This window comes from Ranitomeya imitator, chromosome 4 (assembly GCF_032444005.1).
Source record: "Ranitomeya imitator isolate aRanImi1 chromosome 4, aRanImi1.pri, whole genome shotgun sequence".
Lineage (NCBI taxonomy): Eukaryota > Metazoa > Chordata > Amphibia > Anura > Dendrobatidae > Ranitomeya > Ranitomeya imitator.
This window is the reverse complement of record NC_091285.1, coordinates 603,817,036-603,844,034: the sequence shown is the minus strand read 5'-3', so window position 1 is coordinate 603,844,034 and position 26,999 is coordinate 603,817,036. Positions and strand designations below refer to the sequence as shown.

At 44.3% G+C, this 26,999-nt stretch overlaps 1 protein-coding gene across 1 annotated transcript; it reads right to left on the bottom strand.

The window, feature by feature from the left end:
- Window positions 1-25,808, bottom strand: FIGLA (folliculogenesis specific bHLH transcription factor). Its single transcript, XM_069762426.1, has 4 exons — window positions 25,584-25,808; window positions 18,346-18,498; window positions 235-468; window positions 1-21 (listed from the first exon to the last, which is right to left on the bottom strand). Exons 1-4 carry the CDS (start codon window positions 25,806-25,808, stop codon window positions 1-3), a joined length of 633 nt encoding a protein of 210 aa, XP_069618527.1.
- Window positions 25,809-26,999: the final 1,191 nt, after the last annotated feature.

Below are 26,999 nucleotides of genomic sequence, written 5' to 3'. Positions count from 1 at the left end.
TTAACAACTGCTCTGAAATGCCTGATAAGGAAAAAAGGAAATAGATAAATAATAGAATAATTTCATCCAGTCATTAAGTGAATGAGAAATAATTAGAGCAATCTTAAATTAAAAAAAAAAAAAAAACACACGAGAAGATTTCACCTTTGATTTTGTTCAGGCTGAATACTCGAAATATTAAAATAAATAGAACAGGTATTGGGTTACTTATCAACAAGGAACATTTTATTTTACCAGTTTGCCATCCTTCTGAATTTGTAAGATGCCCAGACAGCCAGGAAACATGCCTGAGGCCCTCCATAAACCCGTGGGGTCTTCAGTCTTCACCATGAACGGCATTCCTGCTTGAATATCTCCAAGAGGTTTCACATGGAGTCCGGCAGATACGGCGCTCATGAAGCCTGGCCTCAGGGGGAATGGCCCAATGTACGGCTCAGGACTTTCTACGTCAGGAACATCGTCAACTTTCTAAAAACGGTAGAGGAGAACAGAGAAGCACTGTGCAACTATTATCATACTAACATATACAAAATGTGCTAGACAGAAAAGAGCCGCCATTTGCTTGCTTCAAAGGCTGTCTCAGCCAGTGGTTCCATCCCGTGGTCCTCCAGCTGTTGAAAAACTACCACTCCTAGCATGTCCGGAAGAGTAGGCTTGCTGCAGCTGATACCCTTACTGTTGTAGACTATGTGCCCACATTGCAGATTTATTTGCAGATCTGCAGCATTTTTTCGGCGCGGAATTGCATAAAATCTGCAAGGGTAGCTCAAGCAATGTTAATCATCGTCTGATGGGACTACTCCCATCCGGCAATGTCTGCTGTCACATTTAACAGTAACAGGACGAGACGATGATGGGACAGTAGTCCCATCATCCGACAACTGTGTTCAACTGTAAAAAAAACAAAAAAAGAAAAACATTGACAATTACATACACAATACATACTCACGAAACACCTATCCCCGACGCCCTCGTTCTCCTGCAACAAAAATAAAATAATAATAAACCACCATATACTCCCTGTCAGCTGTAGTCCATTTAATAACGAGTGTCTCACGACGATCTCACATGTAGAACAGTCACATCAGGAGATGTTACCGCTCTACCCGGCCTCCAGCGATAGTGACTGGAGGTACTCCCTACTATAGTGTATCACTGTGCCGCCTTGAAAGTTCACCGGTGTTCATGTTGTCACTTGTGGCACCGCTGCGTGAGAAAATTCTCACGTAGCGGTGCCGTAAGTGAGAGCATGAACTCCGGTGAACTCTCAGTGATACACTGCGGGAGCGATTAGCTCCAGTCAGTGTATCGCCGGAGGCCAGGTAGAGCGGTCACATCTCCCGATGTGACTGTTCTACACGCGAAATCATCGTGGAACACTCAGTAAATGGACTACGGCGGACAGGGAGTATTTATGTTGGTTTATTATTTTATTTTTATTGTAGGAGATTGAGGGATTAGGGGATTAGGCGGCGATGCAGTAAGTATGGTAAATTAAGATTCAATAAGAGGCTGTGTTATTATTTCAATTAAAGGACTTTAGTCTGGCTGTGTCTTTATTTACCATATACAGTAACTAGTAATGGATAGGTGTCTTATTGACGCTTCTCCATTACTAAGCCATGGGATTGATGTCACCAGACAATACAAAGGTGACATCAACCCCAATATTACCCCACTTGCCACTGCTACAGGGCAAGTGGGAAGAGTGAGGCTAAGTGCCAGAATTGGTGCATCTATAAAGATGCGCGATTTCTGGGGCGGCTGAGAGCTGATGTTTTAGGGGGTTGCCAATACACGGCCCCTTCCCAGGCTATTAATCGCTGGCCCGCAGCTGCATGCCTAGCCTTTGCTGGTTCGATTTTATAGGGGGATGCCATGTCAATTTTTTTCTGGGTTCCCCTGTAAACTAGCCAGTAAAGTCTAAGCAAACAGCTGTGAGATGATATCAATAGCCTGCGAACCTTTGTGGCTATTGGCTCCTTCCCAGAATATTAACATCAGCCCTCAGCCATTGGCTTTCCCTCTGCTAGTTACGGTAATAAAATTATGCGGGAGCCCACACAATTTTTATTTATTTTTTAAATAAATGGATAATGCATTTCACGCAGATTTCTGAGGGTATCTTCCCACAGTCAGTAAACGCTGCGGGTTGGACGCTGCGTAAATCCACAGTGGCCACATGTTACAGCATAGTAGGTGGGATTTCAAGAAATCCCATGCCCACTATGCATGCACCAGCACCCGTGGCTGCCCTGCGGAGACAGACATGCGTCGCATCTTTCCAGACCGCATGTCTATTTATCTTGTGGAGACGCTCAGTCTCCACAAGTTAAATATCACACATCCAATGTATAGGGCGCTGTGAATCCGCATGGTTCAATGAACACATGCGGAATCAACTGCGTCCAAAGCACTGCCGATTACTGACCGTGGGGACGTAGCAGAACAGTTGCTGTTTTGTTACAGCATATGTAGGTTAATTATGTTAATGCGCCTAAATAGGCTTGTGACTGTATATGTGTGTGTGTGTGTATATATTTATTTAACCCCTTAATCCCATATGACGTACTATCCCGTTGAGGTGACCTGGGACTTAATTCCCAGTGACGGGATAGTACGTCATATGCGAACAGCCGCGCTCAAGGGAAGGAGCGCGGCTGATCGTGGCCGGGTGTCAGCTGACTATCGCAGCTGAAATCCAGCACTATGTGCCAGGAGCGGTCACGGACTGCTCCTGGCACATTAACCCCTGGCATACTGCAATCAAACATGATCGCAGCGTTCCAGCGGCATAGGGTAGCATCGCGCAGGGAGGGGGCTCCCTGCGTGCTTCCCTGAGACCCTCGGAGCAACGCGATGTGATCGCGTTGCTCTGATGGTCTCCTACCTCCTCCTCCCTGCAGGCCCCGGATCCAATATGACCGCGGGGCTCCTGGGTCCTGCAGCGAGGCGGCTTGCAAGGATCTCTGCACTGCCTGTCAGATCGCTGATCTGACACAGTGCTCTGCAAAGTGTCAGATCAGCGATCTGACCCTATAACATGATGCCCCCCTGGGGCAATGTTATAAAGTAAAAAAAAAAAAATATTCACATATATAAAATAAGAAAAATTACTAAATAAATACAAAAAAAAATTGTTCTCATAAATATATTTCTTTATCTAAAAACAAAACCAAAAAAATAAAAGTACACATATTTAGTATCGCCGCGTCCGTAATGACCCGACCTATTTGTCCCGCTAGTTAACCCATTCAGTGAACACCGTTAAAAAAAAAAAAAAAAACGAGGCAAAAAAAACAATGCTTTATTATCATCTCGCCAAACAAAAAGTGGAATAACACACGATCAAAAATACGGATATAAATAACCATGGTACCGCTGAAAACTTCATCTTGTCCTGCAAAAAACGAGCTGCCAAACAGCGTCATCAACGAAAAAATAAAAGTTATAGTCCTCAGAATAAAGGGATGCAAAAATAATTACATTTTCTATGAGGTAACGCTGTAATCATACTATCCCGACGAACAAAACTGCTTTATCAATTTTACCAAACGTGGAACAGTATAAAGGCCCCCCCCCCCCAAAAAAAAAAATAAATTCATGAATAGCTGGTTTTTGGTCATTCTGCCTCACATAAATTGGAATTAAAAGCGATCAAAAAATGTCACATGCCCGAAAATGGTATCAATAAAAACATCAACTCGTCCCACAAAAAACAAGGCCTCACATGACTCTGTGGACCAAAATATGGAAAAATTATACCGTAGCTCTCAAAATGTGGAGGCAAAAACAATATTTTGCAATAAAAAGCGTATTTTAGTGTGTGACAGCTGCCTAACACAAAAAACAGCTATAAAAGTAAATAAAACCCCCCTTCATCACCCCCTTAGTTAGGGAAAATAATAAAATAAAAAAAAATGTATTTATTTCCATTTTCCCATTAGGGCTAGGGTTGGGGGCTAGGGTTAGGGTTGGGGCTAGGGTTTGGGTTGGGGCTAGGGTTAGAGTAAGGGTTAGGTTTGGGGCAAGGATTAGGGTTGGGGCTAAAGTTAGGGTTACATTTACGGTTGGGATTAGGGTTAGGGGTGTGTGAGGTTTAGGGATGTGGTTAGGGTTATGGGTAGAGTTGGGATTAGAGTTAGGGGTGTGTCAGGGTTAGGGGTGTGGTTAGGGTTACTGTTGAGATTAGGGTTAGGGGTGTGTTTGGATTAGGGTTTCAGTTAGAATTGGGAGCTTCCACTGTTTAGGCACATCAAGGGCTCTCCAAACGCAACATGGCATCCGATCTCAATTCCAGCCAATTCTGCGTTGAAAAAGTAAAACAGTGCTCCTTCCCTTCCGAGCTCTCACATGCGCCCAAACAAGGGTTTACCCTAATATATGGGGTATCTGTTGTGAATTCTGTTGTCAAGCTCCCTCCTGTGGTCATGAATGGTACTTCGGCTGGTTCTGTCCATGGGCTTCCTCTGGTGGTTGTGAGTGGGGCTGCGGCTTCTGAGGTTCCTTCCACAGGTGACGAGGTTAATTCGTTAGCTGGCTGCTCTATTTAACTCCACCTAGATCATTGCTCCATGCCACCTGTCAATGTTCCAGTATTGGTCTAGTTCACTCCTGGATCGTTCTTGTGACCTGTCTTCCCAGCAGAAGCGAAGTTCCTGCTTGTTTTTCTCTGGTTTGCTATTTTTCTGTCCAGCTTGCTATTTTGATTGTTGTCTTGCTTGCTGGAAGCTCTGGGACGCAGAGGGAGCGCCTCCGCACCGTGAGTTGGTGCGGAGGGTCTTTTTGCGCCCTCTGCGTGGTCTTTTTGTAGTTTTTTGTGCTGACCGCAAAGCTACCTTTCCTATCCTCTGTCTGTTCAGTAAGTCGGGCCTCACTTTGCTAAATCTATTTCATCTCTGTGTTTGTATTTTCATCTTTACTCACAGTCATTATATGTGGGGGGCTGCCTTTTCCTTTGGGGAATTTCTCTGAGGCAAGGTAGGCTTTATTTTTCTATCTTTAGGGCTAGCTAGTTCCTTAGGCTGTGTCGAGTTGCATAGGGAGCGTTAGGAGCAATCCACGGCTATTTCTAGTGTGTGTGATAGGATTAGGGATTGCGGTCAGCAGAGTTCCCACGTCTCAGAGCTCGTCCTATATTATTAGTAACCATCAGGTCATTCCGTGTGCTCTTAACCACCAGGTCCATTATTGTCCTGACCACCAGGTCATAACAGTACAGGTGGCCCAAAGTACTAATGCATCTCAATAGAGGGATAAGAGAAGTTCTGAGACCATTTTTTTTTTCTTTGCAGTGTGTTTTGTCTCTCTTTTCCCCTTTACCTCTGGGTGGTTCAGGACACAGGTGTAGATATGGACATTCAAGGTCTGTCCTCTTGTATGGATAATCTCACTGCAAGGGTACAAAACATTCAAGATTTTGTGGTTCAGAATCCAATGTTAGAGCCTAGGATTCCAATTCCTGATTTGTTTTTTGGTGATAGATCTAAGTTTCTGAATTTCAAAAATAATTGCAAATTGTTTCTTGCTTTGAAACCTTGCTCCTCAGGTGACCCTGTTCAACAAGTGAAAATCATTATTTCTTTGTTACGTGGCGACCCTCAAGACTGGGCATTTTCCCTTGCGCCAGGAGATCCGGCATTGCGTGATGTTGATGCGTTTTTTCTGGCGCTCGGATTGCTTTATGATGAACCTAATTCAGTGGATCAGGCAGAGAAAATCTTGCTGGCTCTGTGTCAGGGTCAGGATGAAGCGGAGGTGTACTGTCAGAAGTTTAGGAAGTGGTCTGTACTCACTCAGTGGAATGAATGTGCCTTGGCAGCAATTTTCAGAAAGGGTCTCTCTGAAGCCCTTAAGGATGTCATGGTGGGATTTCCCATGCCTGCTGGTCTGAATGAGTCTATGTCTTTGGCCATTCAGATCGATCGACGCTTACGTGAGCGTAAAGCTGTGCACCATTTGGCGGTATTATCTGAGCATAGACCAGAGCCTATGCAATGTGATAGGACTTTGACCAGAGCTGAACGGCAAGAACACAGACGTCGGAATGGGCTGTGTTTTTACTGTGGTGATTCCACTCATGCTATCTCCGATTGTCCTGAGCGCACTAAGCGTTTCGCTAGGTCTGCCACCATTGGTACGGTACAGTCGAAATTTCTTTTGTCCGTTACTCTGATCTGCTCTTTTTCATCCTATTCTGTTATGGCATTTGTGGATTCAGGCGCTGCCCTGAATTTGATGGACTTGGAGTTTGCTAGGCGCTGTGGTTTTTTCTTGGAGCCCTTGCAGTATCCTATTCCATTGAGAGGAATTGATGCTACGCCTTTGGCCAAGAATAAGCCTCAGTACTGGACCCAATTGACCATGTGCATGGCTCCTGCACATCAGGAGGATATTCGCTTTTTGGTGTTGCATAATCTGCATGATGTGGTCGTTTTGGGGTTGCCATGGCTACAGGTCCATAATCCAGTATTGGATTGGAAATCTATGTCTGTGTCCAGCTGGGGTTGGCAGGGAGTACATGGTGATGTTCCATTTTTGTCTATTTCGTCATCCACCCCTTCTGAAGTCCCGGAGTTTTTGTCGGATTACCGGGATGTATTTGATGAGCCCAAATCCAGTGCCCTACCTCCTCATAGGGATTGCGATTGTGCTATCAATTTGATTCCTGGTAGTAAGTTTCCTAAGGGCTGACTGTTCAATTTATCTGTGCCAGAGCAAGCCGCTATGCGGAGTTATGTAAAGGAATCCTTGGAGAAGGGTCATATTCACCCGTCGTCGTCACCATTGGGAGCAGGGTTCTTTTTTGTGGCCAAGAAGGATGGTTCTTTGAGACCTTGTATTGATTACCACCTTCTTAAGATCACAGTCAAATTTCAGTACCCTTTGCCGCTGCTGTCTGATTTATTTGCTCGGATTAAGGGGGCTAGTTGGTTCACCAAGATAGATCTTCGTGGTGCGTATAATCTTGTTCGTATTAAACAGGGCGATGAATGGAAAACAGCATTTAATACACCCGAGGGCCATTTTGAGTACCTGGTTATGCCATTCGGGCTTTCCAATGCTTCATCAGTATTTCAGTCCTTTATGCATGACATCTTCCGAGAGTACCTGGATAAATTCCTGATTGTATATTTGGATGATATTTTGGTCTTCTCGGATGATTGGGAGTCTCACGTGAAGCAGGTCAGAATGGTGTTCCAGGTCCTTCGTGTGAATTCTTTGTTTGTGAAGGGGTCAAAGTGTCTCTTTGGGGTTCAGAAGGTTTCATTTTTGGGTTTCATTTTTTCCCCTTCTACTATCGAGATGGACCCTGTTAAAGTCCAGGCCATTTATGATTGGACTCAGCCGACATCTCTGAAGAGTCTGCAAAAGTTCCTGGGCTTTGCTAATTTTTATCGTCGCTTCATCAGTAATTTTTCTAGTGTTGCTAAACCGTTGACTGATTTGACCAAGAAGGGTGCTGATGTAGTCAATTGGTCTTCTGCGGCTGTGGAAACTTTTCAGGAGTTGAAGCGACATTTTTCTTCTGCCCCTGTGTTGTGCCAGCCAGATGTTTCGCTTCCGTTTCAGGTCGAGGTTGATGCTTCTGAGATTGGAGCAGGGGCTGTTTTGTCGCAAAGAAGTTCTGATGGCTTGGTGATGAAACCATGTGCCTTCTTTTCTAGAAAGTTTTCACCTGCTGAGCGCAATTATGATGTTGGCAATCGAGAGTTGTTGGCCATGAAGTGGGCATTCGAGGAGTGGCGTCATTGGCTTGAAGGAGCCAAGCATCGCGTGGTGGTCTTGACGGATCACAAGAATTTGACTTATCTCGAGTCTGCCAAACGGTTGAATCCTAGACAGGCTCGTTGGTCGCTATTTTTCTCCCGTTTTGATTTTATGGTTTCGTACCTTCCAGGCTCTAAGAATGTGAAGGCTGATGCCCTGTCAAGGAGTTTTGTGCCCGACTCTCCGGGTGTTCCTGAGTCGGCGGGTATTCTCAAAGAGGGGGTAATTTTGTCTGCCATCTCCCCTGATTTGCGGCGGGTGCTGCAAAAATTTCAGGCTGATAGACCTGACCGTTGCCCAGTGGAGAAACTGTTTGTCCCTGATAAATGGACTAGTAGAGTTATCTCTGAGGTTCATTGTTCGGTGTTGGTTGGTCATCCTGGAATCTTTGGTACTAGAGATTTGGTGGCTAGATCCTTTTGGTGGCCGTCTTTGTCGCGGGATGTGCGTTCTTTTGTGCAGTCCTGTGGGACTTGTGCTCGGGCTAAGCCCTGCTGTTCTCGTGCCAGTGGGTTGCTTTTGCCCTTGCCGGTCCCGAAGAGGCCCTGGACGCATATCTCTATGGATTTTATTTCGGATCTCCCTGTCTCTCAAAAGATGTCGGTCATTTGGGTGGTTTGTGATCGCTTCTCTAAGATGGTCCATTTGGTACCCTTGTCTAAATTGCCTTCCTCCTCTGATTTGGTGCCATTGTTTTTCCAGCATGTGGTTCGTTTACATGGCATTCCGGAGAACATCGTTTCGGACAGAGGTTCCCAGTTGGTTTCGAGGTTTTGGCGAGCCTTTTGTGCTAGGATGGGCATTGATTTGTCTTTTTCCTCGGCTTTCCATCCTCAGACAAATGGCCAAACCGAACGAACTAATCAAACTTTGGAAACATATCTGAGATGCTTTGTTTCTGCTGATCAGGATGATTGGGTGTCCTTTTTGCCTTTGGCTGAGTTCGCCCTTAATAATCGGGCCAGCTCGGCTACTTTGGTTTCGCCGTTTTTCTGCAATTATGGTTTCCATCCTCGTTTCTCTTCAGGGCAGGTTGAGTCTTCGGGCTGTCCTGGTGTAGATACTGTGGTGGATAGGTTGCAGCAGATTTGGACTCATGTAGTGGACAATTTGACATTGTCCCAGGAGAAGGCTCAACGTTTCGCTAACCGCCGGCGCTGTGTGGGTCCCCAACTTCGTGTTGGGGATTTGGTTTGGTTGTCGTCTCGTTATGTTCCTATGAAGGTTTCCTCTCCTAAGTTTAAGCCTCGTTTCATTGGTCCGTATAAGATTTCTGAGGTTCTCAATCCTGTGTCGTTTCGTTTGACCCTTCCAGCTTCTTTTGCCATCCATAATGTATTCCATAGGTCATTGTTGTGGAGATACGTGGTGCCTGTGGTTCCATCCGTTGATCCTCCTGCCCCGGTGTTGGTTGAGGGGGAGTTGGAGTATGTGGTGGAGAAGATTTTGGATTCTCGTATTTCAAGACGGAAACTCCAGTACCTGGTCAAATGGAAGGGTTATGGTCAGGAAGATAATTCCTGGGTCTTTGCCTCGGATGTTCATGCTGCCGATCTGGTTCGTGCCTTTCATTTGGCTCGTCCTGGTCGGCCTGGGGGCTCTGGTGAGGGTTCGGTGACCCCTCCTCAAGGGGGGGGGGTACTGTTGTGAATTCTGTTGTCAAGCTCCCTCCTGTGGTCATGAATGGTACTTCGGCTGGTTCTGTCCATGGGCTTCCTCTGGTGGTTGTGAGTGGGGCTGCGGCTTCTGAGGTTCCTTCCACAGGTGACGAGGTTAATTCGTTAGCTGGCTGCTCTATTTAGCTCCACCTAGATCATTGCTCCATGCCACCTGTCAATGTTCCAGTATTGGTCTAGTTCACTCCTGGATCGTTCTTGTGACCTGTCTTCCCAGCAGAAGCTAAGTTCCTGCTTGTTTTTCTCTGGTTTGCTATTTTTCTGTCCAGCTTGCTATTTTGATTGTTGTCTTGCTTGCTGGAAGCTCTGGGATGCAGAGGGAGCGCCTCCGCACCGTGAGTCGGTGCGGAGGGTCTTTTTGCGCCCTCTGCGTGGTCTTTTTTGTAGTTTTTTGTGCTGACCGCAAAGCTACCTTTCCTATCCTCTGTCTGTTCAGTAAGTCGGGCCTCACTTTGCTAAATCTATTTCATCTCTGTGTTTGTAATTTTCATCTTTACTCACAGTCATTATATGTGGGGGGCTGCCTTTTCCTTTGGGGAATTTCTCTGAGGCAAGGTAGGCTTTATTTTTCTATCTTTAGGGCTAGCTAAAGGACTCAGGACAAATTGGACAACAACTTTTGGGGTCCCATTTCTCATGTTACCCTTGGGAAAATACAAAACTGAGGGCTGAAAAATAATTTTTGTGAAAAATAAAAAAAAAAGTATTTTTATTTTCACGGCTCTGCGTTATAAACTGTAGTGAAACATTTGGGGGTTCAAAGCTCTCACAACACATCTATATAAGTTCCTTAGGGGGTTTACTTTCCAAAATAGTGTCACTTGTGGGTAGTTTTAAGGTTTAGGCAATTCAGGGGCTCTCCAAACGCAACATGTCCTTTCTCAATTCCAGTCAATTTTGCATTGAAAAGTCAAACGACGCTCCTTCCCTTCCGAGCTCTGCCATGCGCCCAAACAGCGGTTTACCCCCACATATGGGGTATCAGCGTACTCAAGACAAATTGTACAACAACTTTTGGGGTCCATTTTCTCCTGTTACCCTTGGTAAAAAACAAATTGGAGCTAAAGTAAATTTTTTGTGAAAAAAAGTTAAATGTTCGTTTTTTTTTTTTAAATATTCCAAAAAATTCCTGTGAAACACCTGAATGGTTAATAAACTTCTTGAATGTGGTTTTGAGCACCTTGAGGGGTGCAGTTTTTAGAATGTTGTCACACTTGGCTATTTTCTATCATATAGACCCCTCAAAATGACCTAAAATGTGATGTGGTCCTGAAAAAAAATGGTGTTGTAAAAATGAGAAATTGCTGGTCAACTTTTAACCTTTAAAGGGAAGGTGCCGCGTTTTAATATTGTAAAAAAAAAAAAAACCTCTTTAATTCCTTATTTTTATAAGTTATTTTCAAGTGCATAGTATTTATTGTTTTTTTTTTATTCATTTTTTATCTGCCATTGGGCGCCGCCATTTTCATTTGCAGGACTGTAAGTGTAGCTGCACGACACTTACAGTCTTCACATACGGCTGCCCTGGACACAGACAGCTGTAGTCGGAAGGCGACCCCATAGCTAGCATTGTCTGCTCTGCTCTGATGTGGCCACGCCCCCTGGGCTGTCTCCACATCACAGCAGAGGCAGGAGATCGGCGCCATCTTGCTTCAGCCTACAGTGGAGTGTACCTGACTGTGAGCTCCACTGTAACAGAGCCGTGCTGTTGGAGGGGCAGCTCCATCTGTCTCCCCTTCACACTCAGCGGCCGTTCCCTGTCCTCTGCTGCCTGGTGTGTGGCTGAATCTCTAGAATCGCTAGAGAGGGTGAAGTGCTGCGGTCTGATGTTCTCTTATCAGGAGCTGCAGAGAGGTAACAGAGGGGGATGGGGGAAAAAAAAAAAACCGCAAAAAATACGCAAAAAATACGTGCAAAAAACACGCAAATTCCGCGAGAAATCAGCGCAAAAAAAGCATGCGGATTTCTGGCAGAATTCTCAGGATTAAGTCAGGAAAAAATCCTGACGTGTGCACATAGCCTTATCCTGTGAAATACTGACTGCTGAGCCATGCATCTAATCCTATACTGTGTGATATTATGCTGAGCCGTGTATCTAATCCTCTCCTGTGTGATACTGTCTGGTGAACCGTGTATCTAATCCTCTCCTGTGTGATACTGTCTGGTGAACCGTGTATCTAATCCACTTCTATGCACTCCTCTCCCCCCTGCATATCTTTCCCCATTGCACACACAACTCAATGCGTGCGATAACAGGAGCTGCGGGCGTCATGCTGTATTATGGCATTATGTGAGATCTATATGACGGTATTATGTGATCTGTATGGTGGTATTATGGTTGATCAGTATTGTGAGAATTATATGGTGGTATTGTGTGTGATCTATATGGCGGTATTGTGTGAGAACACTGGCAGCATTATGTGTGATCTATATGGCGGTATTATGTGAGAACACTATGGCAGTATTATGTGTGATCTATATGGCGGTATGTGAGAACACTATGGCAGTATTGTGTGATCTATATGGCGGTATGTGAGAACACTGGCGGTATTATGTGTGATCTATATGGCGGTATGTGAGAACACTGGCGGTATTATGTGTGATCTACATGGTGGTATTATGTGAGAACTGTATGACAGTATTGTGTGATCTATTTGATAGTATTGTGTGTGATCTATATGGCGGTATTATGTGAGAACACTATGGCAGTATTATCTTCAGAAAGCGGACCCATTCTATGGTGGTTCTGGCTGAGCACCTGCACGCGGGTCTGGGGTAATAGAGGGGACAGCATGACCTCCAGTTAGGTGTAGTCAGGGGAGGGCTGGTGAGGTAGCTGAAGAGAGGGGTCTCATTTTTATTGTTACTATATGGCTACATTTTCTACCCAGCGTCACCCCAGACTGCGCCTGTCCCCTCGCTTTCACATATTGCCAGGACAGGATGGAGAAGACAGGATCTGAGGAGGGGAATGGGGTCTGTATGCAAAGTCTGGATCAGACCAGGCCATCAATCTGCAGAAATGTTTCCTGGATTTCTGTGGAGCAAACAAGTAGATGGTCCATCCATGTGTATAAAAGACAGCGCCCTATGTACAATCCCTGGCTGCTCCGCGCACCAAACAGGGGGCCCCTATAGACCAGCACACTGCTCTCCTGAAATACTCTGTGCTGCTGTCACCCTGCTCCCTCCACCACATATCTCCCAGAATCCATGCTGCCTGCCATCCTCGGTGACCGTAGACTTGTCAGTATAAGGCTGCTTTCACACTAGCATCGGTACGGGCCTTTCGCAGTGCGTCGTACCGACGCATGCTGTGAAAGAAATGTCCGACGTGGGCAGCGGAAGAAGTCTTACGACGCTTCCGCTGCCCCATTGTAAGGTCTGGGGAGGATGGGGCGGAGTTTCTGCCGTGCATGTGCGGTTGAAAATGGTGGACTCGACGCACAAACGTTACATGTAACTTTTATTGTGGCGGCGGTCCACCAAAACATGACGCAACCGTCGCACGAGGTAACAGAGGGGGATGGGGAGAATCTCTGTGCTGCACGACCTCTCACTGCAGCTCCTCACAGGACATCAGACCCTGCATCTATCACTATACTGTGCTGAGCGATGTATCTAATCCTCTCCTGTGTGATAGTGTCTCGAGATCATAAGAGGGCGCCCTCTGCTGGTTGTCCTCATATGAACTCGAGCAAGGGAGCTTTCTAGGAAAGTTCCCACGATCTAGGAACAGCCAGCAGAGGGCGCCTCACCACAAATGAAGCTAAATATAGATTATTGACCTATATTTAGCTTCATACGCCGGGGTTTTGCAGAAATGAGCATCCTGCATTAGCGGAGCTCGTGTCTGCAAAATATTTTAACCCCTTCAGATGGATCTACATCGTTGGACGTGCCAGATCCTTGGAAGGTATGTATATTGTTGGTTAATTTTTTTTTTTTTTTATTTACAGATCGAGGGTCTTCAGTGAGTGGATTGAGAGTAGAATAAATTAATACAACAGCCTTTGTGATTGTTTCAATAAATTAATTTTTAATAATGTGTGTGTGTTTTTTTTTTTTACCCTTTACTAGTATTGGATTAATAATGGATAGGTATTATTAATTTGGCTTAATGTCACCTTACAATAGCAAGGTGGCATTAACCCTTTATTACCCCATATCCCACCGCTACACGGGAATGGGAAGAGAGTGGCCAAGTGCCAGAATAGGCGCATCTTCCAGATGTGCCCTTTCTGGGGTGGCTGGGGGCAGATGTTTTTAGCCAGGGGGGAGGGGGGGGGGGCAATAACCGTGGACCCTCTCCAGGCTATTAATATCTGCCCTCAGTCACTGGCTTTACTACTCTGGCGGAGAAAATTGTGCGGGAGCCCACGCCAATTTTTTCCGCCATTTAACCCATTAATTTACTAGCTAGAACGGCCAAATTTTGCATAGACACACAACTAACATTAGTAGTGTGGAATATGCAAAAAAAATGGTGATATGAGATGGTTTACTGTATGTAAACCATGTCTCATATCATGTCGGGTTTTAGGATGGAGAAAGCAAAAGCCGGTAATTGAATTACCGGCTTTAAAGCTGTCTAGCGCTGGAAGAAATATTAATATATATACATATATGTGTCTCACTGATATATATATATATATATATATATATATATATATATATATATTCTATGTGTACACATTTATTATACCTATTCTATTGTAAGCTGTCAGTGTGATTTTACTGTACACCGCAATGAATTACCGGCTTTTCTCTCTAACAGCGCTGCGTATTTCTCGCAAGTCACACTGCTGGTCCGTGTGTAATCCGTATTTTTGGGGCTTCCATAGACTTTCATTGACGTTTTATTTGCGCAATACGGTGACAAACGCAGCATGCTGCGATTTTCTACGGCCGTAGAAAGCCATATAATATTGATCAGTAAAATACGGCAGATAGGAGCAGGGGCATAGAGAATAATTGTGCCGTATTTTTTGCGAGTTTTACGGACGTAGTTTCTGCGCTCTTACGTCAGTAAAACTTGCAAGTGTGACGCCGGCCTAATTGTTCCTCTCCTGGTTTTGGCTTACAAATACTGAGGTAAAATACTGACCACATACTGCTAGTGTGACGGCAGCCATACTCTGCAGTCACCAACAAAATGGCTGCTCACTGGGTTCCTGAATATCATCCTCTCTAATCCCTTAGCAAACACCCAGAAGGGGAGGAGAGGAGACATCACACACGTCAGCAGACTCCGCCCATAATTACTGCAGTGCAGTAATGTGAGCTAGTTGTACACTAGGTTTTTCTGAAATTTCAGCAGCTGCTCCCCCTAGTGTTGAAAAGTGGAAATTCCAAAACTTTTCAAATTATTTTTCATATTTTACTAAATTATAGACAAATGATAATATTTTTTAAGAAAATGTAATCATTAATTCTTTACATTTTTACAATTTCTGAATTTTTTTTTTTTTTTTTATGGCACCTTCCCTTTAACTCCCTAACAAAAAAAATGTTTGGTTCCAAAATTGTGCTGATGTAAAGTAGACCTGTGGGAAATGTTACTTATTAATCCATTACTTGCCAAATTAAAATTTTTACAAGTACGGATTTTTCAGAAAAGGGCGTCCCAATATTCAATTACAAAAGACAATGATATGATTTCCTATTTTGAAAACATTCATTTTACAAACACAACTCAGAAAATTGGACCTAATTATAAAAATTATAAAATCTTAGTTGCTAGAAGCTAAAGATTAGGCGTCTCAAAAAAAGGACATTGGTAACTAATGGGTTAAGTATTTTGTGTGACATATCTCTGAGTTAAGGGCAAAAAATTCAAAGTTGGAAAATTGCGAAATTTTCCAAATTTTTGCCAAATTTCATTTTTTTTTTCACAAATAAACGCAGGTAATATCAAAGAAATTTTACCACTATCATGAAGTACAATATGTCACGAGAAAACAATGTCAGAATCATCAGGATCCGTTGAAGCGTTCCAGAGTTATAACCTCATAAAGGGACAGTGGTCAGATTTGTATAAATTGGCCCGGTCGATAACGTGCAACCCCCCCCTTGGGGGTTAAGGGGTTAATTGTGTGTGGTGTGTCTCTTTATTTAAATTATGTGTGTGTGTGTGTTTTTATTTCATATTAATGAGGGTATCTGGCTGAAGAGGTTGAACAAGGAAATTACATCACATTTTTTTTAAATACCGTAATATATCTCTATTTAGCTTACAAATCCACATAAAAATCCGTGCAAAATTTCAACTGCGTTTTCTGCCAAGAGACACAGAATCCGCACAGAATTTTACAAAAGCAAATCCGCAATGTGTGCACATATCCTAAAGCAGAACTGTCGCATATACACAATCACGTAGATTACGTCTCCTGGATTTTTTCTTCTTCCTCCCACAACATAACTGATTTTGGCAGTGGATAGAATAGACGGCACGCGTCACATGCAATACTTTCTACCTTATTGATTTACATGCTTGTAAACAGGCAAAGGGAAAAGGTGAGGAGCGCATCATTCAATGGCCATTTTTTATCACAGGCGTCATAAAATCATGGCGGAGCATCCTGTGACGTGACCCGGCCGTTGTCTGCAGCGCGCCTCGTGTCCTTCCTTTGCCTGTTTACACCGTTTTCATAGATCTAAAGAAGAAAGTATTGCGTGCATTGCTGCCTACTCATTCCACTAGAATTGTTAGCTGGTAAGCCTCAAGTTGTAGAAGTACTGGTCCATAAACGCCCTTTTTAAGGGCTCGAATCCTTTATGCCCTGCTCCGTAAAGTTGTGTCATTACTTTTAGCTGCTTTGCTATTACAAAGCAGGCACATGAGTATTAGGTAAAATTATATAACGTCTTACTCCAATGGCCCTGATCAGCGATAACTGATGCTAGCCATTTAACCCGTGGCCATCAGTGACCAGAATACTAAAACTGGTTTTACAGAGGGCTCTGTAGGGGTTTGTTCACACATCATATTTTTGATGCACTTTTGCCTTGCGTAAAACAAATGCAGCGTTTTATAAGAACACCAGAACTATTGAGATTTCTAAAACCTCATTCACATGGTGCGGTTTTAGACTTGAGGTGTACTTTTTCTACTTGTCTTAGTTTTTTTTGTTTAAAAAAAACAAAAACAAACAAAACACAGGATGTCATTTCTTTCAGCGCTTATAATTTATTTTTTCGCTATTGAAATCAAAATGGATCGTAGTGGAAAAAAAAAATCAATAATACACGTCATTTCTGTTGTTCTGGTCGTAGTGTGCATTTTTTTAAACAAAAAAACAAACAAACAAAAAAGAAAACAAAGATAAAAATGACCTGTCCACATCAGCAGGCACCCTTGGAAAGAACCTTATGCTGGATCCTGACCAGAAGCTGATAGAAGCTGGACACACCTCAGCACAAGCTGTAAGTTAGAGGCCAGACCGCTGACCTGCCTTCTCCACGTACTTTATCTTAGTCTTGAAATTGAACAAAAACAGTTTCTGAAGTTCCCAATTCTTTGGTGGCTTCAAGGTAGTGCATGAAACATCTTCTCACTTCCAAGCAATAAGGAACCCCACTTTAAAGGGAACCTGTCACCCCCCCCAGGCGTTTTTAACTAAAAGAGCCACCTTGTGCAGCACTAATGCTGCATTCTGTCAAGGTGGCTTTTAGTTGGGGTCCCTGCCAATGCTGAACTATTTGCTATTATAATTTGTCCGGGGGCATGTCTTATCCCCTCGGACACAAACGCCTCCCAGCTGTCACTCAGGCCCTTCGCGCGCCGCCTCCACTTCCTTCATTTACGTCCCCGTTCTCTGCCTGCTTTGTGATTCAATAAAGCATTGCCACTGTTTTACCCTCACTCTGTGTTGTCCGAGTAGTGTTATGCCCACGTTAAAGGGAGGGCGGGTGTTCGGCAGGACGATCCCTGATCCATGCGGTTTTGGCTAGCGGACCCAGGGCGAAAGCCAACCCCCCCATGTCTCCACAGCCACATTTTTATTCCAAACTGCACACTCCTCACCCCAAACCTTAGCTGCAGATTCCTTAGTATCTATCCAGAGTTCAGCAATTCCACAGGCCAAAAAATTTTTAACAATAATTTGACACACCTGTAAAGATCATTCAGATACTGAGCAGGAAGATCTGGAATGATTTGTCTTGGAGCGCTCACCTCCTGCTGTGTGTAACATGGTGCAAATTGAGACATACAAATAGCCTAGACCTCTCCAGCCTAAAAAGGCTGTGGGTAGGCTTGGATGGGCTCACTGACAGTCCCTTCTCCTATGTGGGACATGGAAACTCCATAATTTGCAATAGTCTTCAGTAAGTAAACAGGAAAGTAAGTGACACCAGCACCAGGATTCTCTCAGAAGAGGATAAGGCCATCCAGGAAAAACCACAAATCCATCAGTAAGTACCAGGAAACCTTCAGACCAAAAAGGTGAATGCCAATTTTGAGGAGTTACTTCCTCAGGATTACCGATCCAGCTGAACAGGAAAAAATAAACGGTTTCATCTCATGGTTCCTGTCTAGTAATGAGAGGACCGCTCCAAGGGTGCCACCATGGATGGGGTGAGGTACAATAAAAAACACATATCAGGTTTTACACTCAGTTTTCCTTTATGGAAAATGGGTGCAACAAGGAGTAGACCACACCCAAATACCTTTGCTGGTGGCTTATCTCCAGTAAAACAAAAGACATTGGCCATTTTGAAATCCATTTGCCCGATCCTTCTCTTCCCGGACATTTGAGAGTCAGGACGTCTCCTTTACATATTGTATATTCAGACAGTTTCAGCCAAAAAGTCAAAGGATTCAGCTAAAATGTATGCCATGTATATATGGCCAGATTTACACATGGGTCAAAAAAATTAAATCTGTGCAAGTCTTTACCTCAAAGCCTCCAGTTTCCTCCAAGATGTCATGAAGAAGTCTAATGTATTCGGTGGCTGCTTTTAATGTGTCCACTTTACTTGGTTTTCTGTCTTTGGGGATCAGTGGCACAATTGTTTTCAATTTGGAAAACCCGCTATTGATATTTCTGATCTGCAAATACATGTTAGACATTAAAAACTGAGCCTACAAGGGCGTTCTACTAACATGGAACATCATAGTTGATGTTGAGACCAGTTTCGTGTGATAGCATCCAAGTGCACAGGCCTAAATCCAGGTTTCATCACCTTTATCAGGATCTAGGATGCTGTTCGCTTGGAGCATTAAATGGTTATCCACAGATATATATATTTTTTTATTTACTAAAAACCATATACTCACAGCCCCTCCATACCCATGCCGGGGTTCCCTGCTGGTCTATTAGTGTGGCAACAAGGGAAAAAGAGGGACCAAAAAGTCCAATAAAATATAACATTTTTATTAAAGACATATTAAAGCCATCAACTCATAAATACACATACAATGCAAGATGACAAAGATAAAAAATGTGGAACAAAGGTGAAAGACATCAGTATCAAACCCCGCAAAAAGAAATATAAAGTGGATAGGAAACACCTCAAAATAATCTCATTGCATGAAATGTGATAGTGACAATGTAGTCATGACTAGCAGTCCTTTGCTATGAAATATTAGGTTAAGTACCCATCTCTGCCTGGTCCATAATCTACTATATAATTGTCTATCTGTCCCGGAAATCCCGCGTCACTGATTGGTCGCGGCACAGTCCGGCCGAGAATTAGTCCCTCCCTACTCCCCAGCCGTCAGTGCCCGCTCCGTACTCCCCTCCAGTCAGCGCTCACACAGGGTTAATGGCAGCGTTAACGGACCGCGTTATGCCGCGGTGTAACGCAGTCCGTTAACGCTGCTATTAACCCTGTGTGACCAACCTTTTACTATTGATGCGGCCTATGCAGCATCAATAGTAAAAAGATCTAATGTTAAAAATAATAAAAAAAAATTAAAAATAGTTATATACTCACCGTCCGTCTCCCCCCCCGGATCCAGAACAGGCCTTTTCCGCTCCTCTGCGACGCCTCGGTGACCGCTCCATGCATTGCGATCTCGCGAGATGATGACGTACGGTCTCGCAAGACTGCTACATCATCTCGCGAGACCCCAATGCACTCTTGGGACCGGAGCGTCGCGAGGAGCATCGGTAAACGCTTCGCCTGAATCCGGGGGCCGACGGAAGGTGAGTATATAACTATTATTTTAATTCTTTTTTTTTTTAACAGGGATATGATGCCCACTTTGCTACAGTCATGGCCAAAAGTATTGACACCCCTGCAATTCTGTCAGATAATACTCATTTTCTTCCTGAAAATGACTGCAAACACAAATTATTTGGTATTATTATCTTCATTTAATTTGTCTTAAATGAAAAAACACAAAAAAGAATTGTCCTAAAGCCAAATTGGATATAATTCCACACCAAACATAAAAAAGGGGGTGGACAAAAGTATTGGCACTGTTCGAAAAATCATGTGATGCTTCTCTAATTTGTGTAATTAACAGCACCTGTAACTTACCTATCTTTGTCATCTTGCATTGTATGTGTATTTATGAGTTGATGGTTTTAATATGTCTTTAACCCCTTCCCGACCCATGACGCCACGTAGGCGTCATGAAAGTCGGTGCCAATCCGACCCATGACGCCTATGTGGCGTCATGGAAAGATCGCGTCCCTGCAGATCGGGTGAAAGGGTTAACTCCCATTTCACCCGATCTGCAGGGACAGGGGGAGTGGTAGTTTAGCCCAGGGGGGGGTGGCTTCACCCCCCCGTGGCTACGATCGCTCTGATTGGCTGTTGAAAGTGAAACTGCCAATCAGAGCGATTTGTAATATTTCACCTATTATAACTGGTGAAATATTACAATCCAGCCATGGCCGATGCTGAAATATCATCGGCCATGGCTGGAAATACTAATGTGCCCCCACCCCACCCCACCGATCGCCCCCCCAGCCCCCCGATCTGTCCGGTACACTGCTCCGGCTCCCCTCCGTCCTGTGCTCCGCTCCCCCCGTGCTCTTGTCCGCTCCCCCCGTGCTCCAACCACCCCCCCTGCACTCCGATCCACCCCCCCTGCACTCCGATCCACCCCCCCTGCAGTCCGATCCACCACCCGATGCTCCAATGCACCCCCCCCGTGCTCCGTTCCACCCCTCCCGCGCTCCGATCCACCCCCCATGCTCCGATCCCCCCTCCCCCGTGCTCCCCCCCACCCTATCATACTTACCGATCCTGCCGGGGTCCGTCCGTCTTCTCCCTGGGCGCCGCCATCTTCCAAAATGGCGGGCGCATACGCAGTGCGCCCGCCGAATCTGCCGGCCGGCAGATTCGTTCCAAAGTACATTTTGATCACTGAGATATAATCTATCTCAGTGATCAAAATAAAAAAAATAATAAATGACCGCCCCCCTTTGTCACCCCCATAGGTAGGGACAATAAAAAAAATAAAGAATTTTTTTTTTCCACTAATGTTAGAATAGGGTTAGAGTTAGGGTTAGGGGAAGGGCTAGGGTTAGGGTTATGGTATGTGCACACGTATTCTGGTCCTCTGCGGATTTTTCCGCTGCGGATTTGATAAATCCGCAGCGGTTTAGCACTGCGGATTTATGGCGGATTTACCGCGTTTTTTCTGCGCATTTCACTGCGGTTTTACAACTGCAATTTTCTATTTAAGCAGTTGTAAAACCGCTGCGGAATCCGCAGAAAGAAGTGACATGCTGCGGAATGTAAACCGCTGCGTTTCCGTGCAGTTTTTCCGCAGCATGTGTACAGCGATTTTTGTTTCCCATAGGTTTACATTGAACTGTAAACTCATGGGAAACTGCTGCGAATCCGCCCCGTTTTCCGCAGCGTGTGCACATACCTTTAGAATTAGGCTATGTGCACACGGTGCGGATTTGGCTGCAGATCCGCAGCGGATTGGCCGCTGCGGATTCGCAGCAGTGTTCCATCAGGTTTACAGTACCATGGAAAACCAAATCCGCTGTGCCCATGGTGCGGAAAATACCGCGCGGAAACGCTGCGTTGTATTTTCCGCAGCATGTCAATTCTTTGTGCGGATTCCGCAGCGTTTTACACCTGTTCCTCAATAGGAATCCGCAGGTGAAATCCGCACAAAAAACACTGGAAATCCACGGAAAATCCGCAGGTAAAACACAGTGCCTTTTACCCGCGGATTTTTCAAAAATGATGCTGAAAAATCTCACACGAATCCGCAACGTGGGCACATAGCCTTAGGGTTAGGGTTGGAATTAGGGTTGTGGTTAGGGGTGTGTTGGGGTTATGGGTGTGATTAGGGTTATGGCTACAGTTGGGATTAGGGTTAGGGGTGTGTTGGGGTTAGTGTTGGAGGTAGAATTGAGGGGTTACCACTGTTTAGGCACATCAGGGGTCTCCAAACGCAACATGGCGCCACGATTGATTACAGCCAATCTCGTATTCAAAAAGTCAAATGGTGCTCCCTCACTTCCGAGCCCCGACGTGTGCCCAAACAGTGGTTTACCCCCACATATGGGGTACCAGCATACTCAGGATAAACTGCGCAACAATTACTGGGGTCCAATTTCTCCTGTTACCCTTGTGAAAATAAAAAAATGCTTGCTAAAACATCATTTTTGAGGAAAGAAAAATGATTTTTTATTTTCACGGCTCTGCGTTGTAAACGTCTGTGAAGCACTTGGGGGTTCAAAGTGCTCACCACATATCTAGATAAGTTCCTTGGGGGGTCTAGTTTCTAAAATTGGGTCACTTGTGGGGGGTTTCTACTGTTTAGGCACACCAGAGGCTCTGCAAACGCAACGTGACGCCCGCAGACCATTTCATCAAAGTCTGCATTTCAAAAGTCACTACTTCCCTTCTGAGCCCCGACGTGTGCCCAAACAGTGGTTTACCTCCACACATGGGGTATCAGCGTACTCAGGAGAAACTGGACAACAACTTTTGGGGTCCAATTTCTCCTGTAACCCTTGGGAAAAGAAAAAATTCTGGGCTAAATAATTATTTTTGAGGAAAGAAAACGTATTTATTATTTTCACGGTTCTGCATTATAAACTTCTATGAAGCACTTGGGGGTTCAAAGTGCTCACCACACATCTAGATAAGTTCCTTTCGGGGTCTAGTTTCCAAAATGGGGTCACTTGTGGGGGGTTTCTACTGTTTAGGCACACCAGGGGCTCTGCAAACGCAACGTGACGCCCGCAGACCATTTCATCAAAGTCTGCATTTCAAAACGTCACTACTTCAATTCCAAGCCCCGGCATGTGCCCAAACAGTAGTTTACCCCCACATATGGGGTATCACCGTAGTCAGGAGAAACTGGACAACAAATATTGGGGTCAAATTTCTCCTGTTACCCTTGGGAAAATAAAAAATTGCAGGCTAAAAGATCATTTTTGAGAAAATATTTTTTATTTTTTTATTTTCATGGCTCTGCGTTATAAACTTCTGTGAAGCACTTGGGGGTTCAAAGTCCTCACCACACATCTAGATTAGTTCCTTTGGGGGTCTAGTTTCCAAAATGGGGTCATTTCTGGGGTATCTCCAATGTTTAGGCACACAGGGGCTCTCCAAACGTGACATGGTGTCCGCTAATGATTGGAGCTAATTTTCCATTTAAAAAGCCAAATGGCGTGCCTTCCCTTCCGAGCCCTGCCGTGCGCCCAAACAGTGGTTTACCCCCACATATGGGGTATCAGCGTACTCAGGACAAACTGGACAACAACATTTGGGGTCCAATTTCTCCTATTACCCTTGGCAAAATAGGAAATTCCAGGCTAAAAAATCATTTTTGAGGAAAGAAAAATTATTTTTTATTTTCATGGCTCTGCGTTATAAACTTCTGTGAAGCACCTGGGGGTTTAAAGTGCTCAATATGCATCTAGATAAGTTCCTTGGGGGGGTCTAGTTTCCAAAATGGGGTCACTTGTGGGGGAGCTCCAATGTTTAGGCACACAGGGGCTCTCCAAACGTGACATGGTGTCCGCTAAAGAGTGGAGCCAATTTTTCATTCAAAAAGTCAAATGGCGCTCCTTCCCTTCCAAGCCCTGCCGTGCGCCCAAACAGTGGTTTACCCCCACATATGAGGTATCAGCTTACTCAGGGCAAATTGGACAACAACTTTCGTGGTTCAGTTTCTCCTTTTACCATTGGGAAAATAAAAAATTGTTGCTAAAAGATAATTTTTGTGACTAAAAAGTTAAATGTTCATTTTTTCCTTCCATGTTGCTTCTGCTGCTGTGAAGCACCTGAAGGGTTAATAAACTTCTTGAATGTGGTTTTGAGTACCTTGAGGGGTGCAGTTTGTATAATGGTGTCACTTTTGGGTATTTTCAGCCATATAGACCCCTCAAACTGACTTCATATGTTAGGTGGTCCCTAAAAAAAATGGTCTTGTAAATTTCGTTATAAAAATGAGAAATCGCTGGTCAAATTTTAACCCTTATAACTTCCTAGCAAAAAAAAATTTTGTTTCCAAAATTGTGCTGATGTAAAGTATACATGTGGGAAATGTTATTTATTAACTATTTTGTGTCACATAACTCTCTGGTTTAACAGAATAAAAATTCAAAATGTGAAAATTGCGAAATTTTCAAAATTTTCGCCAAATTTCCGTTTTTATCACAAATAAACGCAGAATTTATTGACCTAAATTTACCACTAACATGAAGCCCAATATGTCACGAAAAAACAGTCTCAGAACTGCTAGGATCCGTTGAAGCGTTCCTGAGTTATTACCTCATAAAGGGACACTGGTCAGAATTGCAAAAAACGGCAAGGTCTTTAAGGTCAAAATAGGCTGGGTCATGAAGGGGTTAATAAAATGTGTTCTATTTTATTGGACTTTTTGGTCTCTTTTTCCCTTGTTGCATTGCTATTCATGAGAGCGTCCTGTTGAATTGACCCTGAGTACCACTTAGGCTACTTTCACACATCAGGTTTTCAGTGTCAGGCTAAATCCAGCGAATGTTGGAAAAACTGGTTCCGGCGCAGATTGTGAAAAACTGATGCGACGGATCCGTTTTTTTTTTTACAGATCCGGCTAGCCTATCTAGATTATTGGATAAAAAAAATTTGGAGCATGCTCAGTTTAAAAAACCAATCAGGCCGCCGGATCCGCCTTTTTCCGGATCCGGCACCTTCTGGCTCCCATAGGCTTCCTTGCTAGCAAACAGCCGGAAGCGCCGGATCCGGCGCTTCAGACTTTTGCGCCGGAGACAAAAAAACATTGCTATGGACGTTTTTTCAAGAAACCGGAAGCGGCAGATTTGCCGGATCCAGCAAAAACCGTACGAAAAACAATGTCATCCGATGCAATCTGGCACTAATACAAGTCTATGGGAAAAAAACCTGATCCGGCGGCAACATTCGCCTGATCCGGTTTTTGAAAATCAGCCGAATTTAGCCTCAGGCTGCCGTCACACTAGAAGTATTTGGTCAGTATTTTACATCAGTATTTGTAAGCCAAAACCAGGAGTGGAACAATCAGAGGAGAAGTATAATAGAAACATATGCACCACTTCTGCATTTATCAGCCACTCCTGAAAACCTGATGTGTGAAAGTAGCCCTAGTGTATGGTTCACTATAAAGAGCATGTTTTCTGCTTCATGGATTGTGTTCTTTTTGGTCTATTAGTGTTGTTGGCACGTAACCGCTGCAGGTTTAGACTTGGAGCTTATACTGGGTCTAGGCAGCTCCACGTCTGGAACGGTGTTGGCAGGTGACACAAGATGGTGGTGTGTGGGGCTGACAGACCACTCACTTCAATAGCTAACTGTCTACACATGGGTCATGAGTGAGAAGAGCTGGACTAGACAGTGATGTAACAGTTGGCCCCATCACTCACAGCTCGGGTCATAAACGCTCTCCGGTGTCATGCACAGGATCAGAGGGGTGGCGGTCAGGAGCAATGATTAAAAGGATGGCATCGGTGGAGCATTGCTAACTAAAAGTTATAGAGTACTGAATAAAAAATACGAACAGTTTTCAGTGGACAACCCTTTTAAACAATGCTAGGTCAGGTCCAAAGCCTAGATAACCTTCAGCAACCCAACCACAGCAGCAGGAAGCCCTTTCCTGTTCAGCACTACATTAGATTTCATTTTCATTATTTCTAAGAAAGATTCTTTGAAATAAAATAAAGATTTCAGGGTGACGCAGAACACACTCACCCGCTCTCTTTCCTTGGCATTGGCTGCCTGCCTTCTTTCTAGAACGTCTTCAAAGTTTTCCAAGCACAAGTAATGTCCCGATGGCAGTCTCTTCATCTTAGTGATGGAGGCCATATAAGGAATGTTATTGTAATGCTCCTTCAGAACATCTTGCAGCAGCTCAGCTGGGGGTGTAACATAGAACTGCAGACCTTCTTGTCCGCTCTCCGGCTGACCAAAATACATCTTGTCCTGCAATTAATCCCAATAAAAGAATAAGCCACGATCATGACTTAACTACTCAGGGGGCTCAGATGTGGGACGAGGAGGCGACAGAGGCTTACTTTTTTTTTTACATATTTTTCCTCCAATTATGTAGTCAGCTAGATACATAACATTAGAGCGCATTTATGTATACAGATAACAGATAGGGTTGTCACCTTTTCCAACCATAACTACAGGCCAGGTTAAAGGGATTGTCCAGGATTAAATTACTCATGACATCAGTATCATATTGGTGAAGGTCTATCACCAGCACCTCCACCCATCAGCAGTTCTCGCATAGGGCAGCTCAGTTTCCATTCATTTCAGTAAGAGCTAAGCAGTGGTACCAGAAAATGGCCACCCACTGTGTACCGAGCGGTCATGTTCTGGCTCCATACACTATCTAGATGCCGAGCAAGCCGCTAACATCGGATCAATGGGGGTGCCAGATGCTAACTGTCCCAGATTACGTAGGACATCTTGGCTGAAAACTGGAAGGGTTTAGGTAAATCCTTCCTAGACGTAGGTCTTTCCTGGAAAACTGGTGGCGTTACCAGTAAGGGCAGGACTTAAACACTTCTAGAAATGTTGGCGTCAGACCGCCACCAATCTGACACGGATGAGCTTTTCTAAGGATGGATCATCAGCACTGAAGTCCTGTACATCCTCATTACTTCCAGAGGGGGAAGGGTCGGCAAATATTAGTTTGTGTTAATAAAAAGGTTTCAGATCTAATCACAGAGGGTTGAACGTTAAGGAGACTTTCAGCCATGGTAAAGAGCACTAGTTTACACCCAAGAGAATGGAAAGATTTCCCTACATTCACACATCCGTGTGTTATCATAGAGAAAATGAACAGTTATTTTTTTCCTTAGGCTGCTTTCACATATCAGTTTTTTGCCATCAGTCACAGTCCGTCGAATGTTGAAAAAAACGGATCCGTCGCTTATTGTGAAAAACTGATGCGACGGATCCGACTAGCTGATCCAGCTAATTGGATCCTTTAAAAAAAAAAAAAAAAAAAAAAAAATCATCGGAGCATGCTCAGTTAAAAAAACAAACAGAATCCGTCGCCGGCGGATCCAGCGCCATAGGCTTCTATTCTAGCAAACGACGAATGGTGATGGATCCATCGCTGTCCGTTTTTTCAACTGACACAAAAAACATTATGTC